We start from the raw sequence: 6,023 nt of genomic DNA, 5'->3' as shown, positions 1-6,023 counted from the left end.
GCAACCCTAAAAAATACGAGTTAAAATTTTCACGTAACGGAGAAATGAAACATATGTGTCTACAACATTCATCAAGTAAACAACTCACACACTTCGTCACTATAGGGTATTTAAGTTTTTCTTCACGGTGAGGGCCAGTGATGACAGAAGCAAATTTCATTGAATCCCAACCCTTAAAAAAAGGAGGCTCAAAAAAGCATGCTCAATGAGTTGTGCCACAAAGTGAAGGTGGTGTCAAATGGGTTCATTGATTTGCATTGACAGGCATGCCACAAGGCGAAAGTGATAGTTTAACTGATATGTAGACCAAATCGCTGCTGAGTTTGCTTGCTAGTGCGTAACACGGCATCTTGCAACAATGAGGATGATATTTGTCATGAATTGGCAATTTTTACATTAATTGTGATTTATGATGGCCTCTTTGATTGAACAATACATGATTTTAATTCATTGGTGTCAACTCAGACATGATAAAATTTTCAGCACTTTCACAAATCATATCCTTAAAGTTTTAAAGAAAAGTAGAACTTTGCGGAGCTCCAAATCCACATTTATCAAACACTAATAAATGTCTGATGTGCAATGTGTAGTGGGACATGGCCTTTTTTGGAGCCTAATTTATAGGATAAAAGATCTACAATAGGATAAATGAACTCACAATCCCTAGGGGTAAGAAGGAACAATATAATAATTCAAATCCTAGACAAGTAGTTTAGAAGTACAAAATAAAATCAATAGGAGAAGAAAGCAAAGTTATTATATCATCATGACGTCCGCATGTTATTATCGTGTGGGGGAGGAAATGAGGGAGGGGTAGTAGAAAATACATGCGTCCGCATAGGAGAATTTCTGGAAGAAAGCAAACGCAAAAAAGGAGAAAAATTCAATTCCACATTTTTCTCCTTTTTAATTTTTCATTCAAATTTTCAGCGCCAATTCCTCTTGGCTATTACATGTAGGAAATTGCTTGCAACATCACTGATCTCTTTCTTAGACAATCAAAGACTGCCTTGTAAGGAAGAAAGTTTATACGGACCATCTTACTCAAACACTGAAACCTCTCCATTCCAACTGCATGAAGCAATCACATTAGGTATGCTGGGGTGGATAGCAATGTCAATGCAAGCCTGCTCATATGCCTTGATTTTTCTGACAAGCTCAGAAGACCTATAGTCGTAGAAGTATATAGAACCATCAGAGGAGCCCGAGATTAGCTTTTCCCCATCCACGCTAAACACGCATTTAATGGGAAATCCTGATACCCCATGGCTTTCATACCTCTTGTACTTGTTCAGCTTGAAGGGGGGGATTGAAGAGAAGATTGCAATATAATTACCATTTGACTGGGCAACGAAAAATGGTTCAAATGTGTGGCATCTCACACAGGGACATGTGTAGGCTTCCACATAAACCTGATACAGAGGGAATATCAGTTTTATAGGACCTCAACCTAAGGGAATGGAACATGCATGAAGCTACGTGATTAATGATCGAACATGTCGCAGAAAAATGGTCGAACAGATAGCAGAAAAACGGATTAATGATCACAAATGTGGATACAGTAAACACACCATAAAAACGATACATCAACAAAAAAGGGAGCAGCATGGAGCAATGTTTCAATTGATATTGCATAGCAAATTTAATCTCATAATAGCTACTATGCAATTGCCTACGATTAGGTTCTATGGTTTCGATTACAAATATTGCTTTCAAATTTTGATCATACGTTTCTTTCACTAGTAGCAATGTTAGCACCCCACTGTTGAAACCAATTTCTCTCAAAGGTAAATGGAAATGGTACATGGACCTGCATGATTTACAATATTGGCTAACAAAAGCTTTTTAATCCTACTCTAGAAAGATTATTATCTGAAGGACAATATACTACCCTCAACCATTGCTCTTTTGAGAGAAAATTCAAAAGCCAATGTACAACAATTCTAGTTTGAGCTTACTCTGAAGTATTGAACATTTACTGTTTCTTACTTTCAACAGTTTATCATCAATATCCCTGACGTGATGGAACCCACATTTAAGAAGACTTATAAAAATGAGAGCTGACTAAAAGTTGCCAAAACATGTTTTCTATGACATAATGAATTAAAACTAAGTCGTTTGAATATTACCTATTTGAATGAAGTCAATTGATATTCGATACACTATTCAAATTATAAATGATGACACACAAAATTTACATTATAATAATTATATTATATTTTATAGACTAAAAAGGCTTCAAAACCCTTCACTTCTGTACTCCATAGGTATTGCCATGAGAATGAAAATCCACTGGATGCTTAAAACTGAAAAGTTTGTTTTTCAAATTGTGAATCGTTTATATCAGACATGTGTCCAAGAATATTCTTATTCAATTGTTTGGTAATGTGCCAAAAGGAAAATTGATGAGTGCCCGAGTCCAACATGAGTACATCAGATTAAAACTGTCCATGCAAGAACCATTATCAAGTGATGAAAGCAGAGCAACTGAGCAACAAGAAATATCCGAGTTGAACCTTAAGCATTTTATCAAACAAACCTAATCATTACGTAGTGAAAAGTATTAGAAAATAAATTAAGATCTCATTAATGCTTCAGTATCAGAATAAAAAATATGGGTCCTATGATATGTATAGTACTACCAAATCCTGCATAACAAAATTATTAAACCTATCCTACAGAATCTTTCTTTGAAAAAAGAAAGAAATGAGTAATTAACATTTAGTGTGAATCACTTAAAACTAACTTCATTTTCATGTCTGAATATTTCATAAGACTACATCTTCTTTCTGATCCAATGAGCTTGATGTATTTAAAAGATACTGAAATATACGTTTGCCAACAACCATGGTTTTTTTGCTGCCAAAAGAGAATTATCATCTTCTGAGCATTAAACAAGCACATATCATGATGTTTATTTACTTTACTTACTTGAAATCAAATGGAGAAGGAATCAGAATAGGAATCATAATGATGCATTGTCAGTTTTTCTAACTACCAGGAATTGGAAGCAGAATCATGATGATTCCAATTTAAATGTTTATTAACTTTCAGGAATCAGAATCAAAATCAAAATGAGTCTGATCACTAATCTAGTACAAAATAAAATATTTTAACTACTGACTAATAAATATTTCAAATGTCAAAAAGCACGTGTTATGACTCCAAAGAAGAGAGAGATCCTAACATAGGAAATTTCTATAGTTACGACACGACCCTTGAACAGATTATGTGCAACATATTCAACATGAATCGTGTCACGTAGATGAGCTGATGCAGCCAACATCTTTAGTATCTCTTTCATCATTAAGAAGATAATTACAAAAGGCCTTGTATTATATCTACATTTTAAGTATACAATGCATGCTAACCAAATTAACTCATTATAGGCAGGTCCAAGTCTCACAAGCGTTGAACAGAAGACTAGATGATAACATATAATGAAATCTAGAAAGGTCAAATAGAAGGGATTTCCAAAAAGACCATAAAACAACGTTACAAGGATGAATGCAAATTCTTACAGGATAATGCAGAATTAATGTACATACAAGTTCTGCTCAATATATAAACAGGATATGCAGGGGCAACCATATCTGTAATCAATTGCATAAGGATGTAATTTTTATAAATACATGAAACACACTGCATTTGCAACACATATTGAAGCAAGAACTGGAAGAAGTCTCTTACCTGATTAGAGAGTGGCACTTGTCGTGAAACATCCCAAACAACAATAGAATTTTCACTAAGGTTGCGTCCAGATACATCACTAGACGATATAATCTGCTTGCCATTCATGGTGAATTCAACATCAAGGATGGGATCGTGACCTCGAATGTATTCATGGACCACCTTGCCATTTCTAACATCCCACAACCTCAGACCGCCTTTGGACCCCCCAGAAACGAAGAGGTTGAAATTATCAGGATGGAATTTAACAACACTAACAACTTGATCCTCCTTATAAACCTGAGTCTCTATCCCCCTTTCAACATCCACTAGCTTTGATGAGGAGTCATATCCACAAGAAAGCACAAACAACCCTTGCCCCGACCATTTCACATCTTTGATAGCAGCATTGTGAAAATTCAAAACACGGGCTACCTTCTGATCACTGCTCCACACATTCCATATGCAGATTGTTTGATCCATCGAAGCAGATGCAAGAAGATGAGCTGTAGACTAACTCCAATGAACAGATCAATAAGGCAAGTGAGCTTGAAATGCAACTGGCATATACAAAATAGAATATTGCTTGTTTAAGGATTTAATCTAAACAATAGACAAAACAACCTTCTACTCAAATTAATAAACCAATAAATTTAATCGTCAGAAGTATTATAAGGGCATCCAAGAACCAATTTTTATAGCAAAATTCAGTGCCACAAGACCACTAATCCAAAAGGGTAAGTGTCAATACAAGAGTTGGTGAACAAGCAGAGCTTACCATGAGTTGGTGACCAATGTACAGCATTAACAGCTTTGGTATGTCTGCTTAGAGGCACAGACATTCTTTGAGGCATCTGGCCAAGCTGTGCACGACCCTTTTTTGCTTTGTTTCTGAACAATGACTTAATATCACGAGGAACATCAGAATCCGAAATACTCCCAAAAACTGCCAGCAACAACAACATGACTGACTACAACAGTATACCATACACATATGCTATGCAAATATGCAAATGAATGTGACATTGAAAGCTTCAGTGAACCCGTCATGAGCATTTCTTTTTCTTCCAAATTTAGTAATTTACGTTCTTAAGTTTCTACAAATAAATAAAAAAACGTGAATTTATGAATATTTCCAAATGGAAAGAACAAAGTACCAGGAGAGGTCGTCAGCAGCAAAGCATCCGGGTTCGGGTCGGGGGCGGTCGGTTGGGAACCCAAGAGAGCGCGCTCTCTCTTGGATACGTATCTACCAGGAACCGGAGCTTCTATATGGCGGGCCGGGAACTGGGTTGAGCCCGACAGAGGATTCTGAGTTTTAGTATGTGTAAATGGGTTAACGGGTTTGAGCCGCTTCGAATTCGGGGGGGTGAAGTTTTCGGGTCTGGGTTGTTTAGCTGATTCTTCTTCTTCTTCTTCGTTGTCTGAGGCGTTTGAGTATGCGTTGCAGAGAAGATCCATGTCTCAAGTCTCAAATCCAGGAGCTTTGCTGCTTCTCAAATTCTCATTGCCTTTTATCCTCTGCCATCGAGGTGGAAGCTGCGGCCACTCTTACCAGCTCAATCAATTGGTCTTTTGAGGTGTTTGTTAAGATTGTTCACTGTTTCAAGGGAGACCCACTTATGCCTTGGGCTCGTAAGCAAATATATGAGAGCAGAGCCTTACTGAAGTTGGGCTCAAGCATCTTGAAGACTCGTTTATAGTTTACAATACAACACAGTTGGCCGTGATTTTCTTCAACGATAGTTGAGGGAGGGGGAGTCAAACATATGATCTCGAATGCATTGATAAATAAATAATGTTAGGCTAATATATTAGAAAGGTGATACACAGAGGTGGTACACAATGTGGTATAAAAAATGTGGTAAACTTAGCATTTTTCTTGATAAATACTTTTAGAGTAATGCTATACTTACCACATTTTGATCCCACATTTCTATACCACATGATGTGACATGTGCATATAATATGCAACATCAATTAAATCAATGAAGTGTATTTTAATAAAGAAAGTTTAATTAATAGTTTTTTTAAAAGTGTTAATAAATCATAAAAGAAAAGAAAATATTAAATAATTTTAATTAATGTAGCTGTCCACCTCATCTGCCACATAAGGTGGTATGAGAATGTGGTATACAAATGAGGTAAGAGTAGCATTATTCATACTTTTAACCCCAAGTCCAGATCTTTTGTCCCCATTTTGTTTGTCCCTTCTCTGTTCTTTATCTAAATTTTTGACACATGCCCTTTCAATTAACCATAACATAACAGTAATAGATTTTAATAAAATTAAAACTAAGGCTTAAATGTCAAAATGGCCATGTGTTTTATCTATTGGCCAATTTAGTCTATGT

General features: G+C 36.0%; 1 protein-coding gene across 1 annotated transcript; it reads right to left on the bottom strand.

The window, feature by feature from the left end:
• Positions 1-756: 756 nt before the first annotated feature.
• On the bottom strand, positions 757-5,307 carry LOC117626664 (WD repeat-containing protein 25). Its single transcript, XM_034358456.1, has 4 exons — positions 4,827-5,307; positions 4,448-4,615; positions 3,691-4,175; positions 757-1,412 (listed from the first exon to the last, which is right to left on the bottom strand). Exons 1-4 carry the CDS (start codon positions 5,128-5,130, stop codon positions 1,041-1,043), a joined length of 1,329 nt encoding a protein of 442 aa, XP_034214347.1. The 5' UTR covers positions 5,131-5,307; the 3' UTR covers positions 757-1,040.
• Between the last annotated feature and the right edge of the window lie 716 nt (positions 5,308-6,023).

The sequence above is a fragment of the Prunus dulcis genome, chromosome 4 (assembly GCF_902201215.1).
Source record: "Prunus dulcis chromosome 4, ALMONDv2, whole genome shotgun sequence".
NCBI classification, from domain to species: Eukaryota; Viridiplantae; Streptophyta; class Magnoliopsida; order Rosales; family Rosaceae; genus Prunus; species Prunus dulcis.
This window is presented reverse-complemented; position numbering and strand designations above follow the sequence as displayed.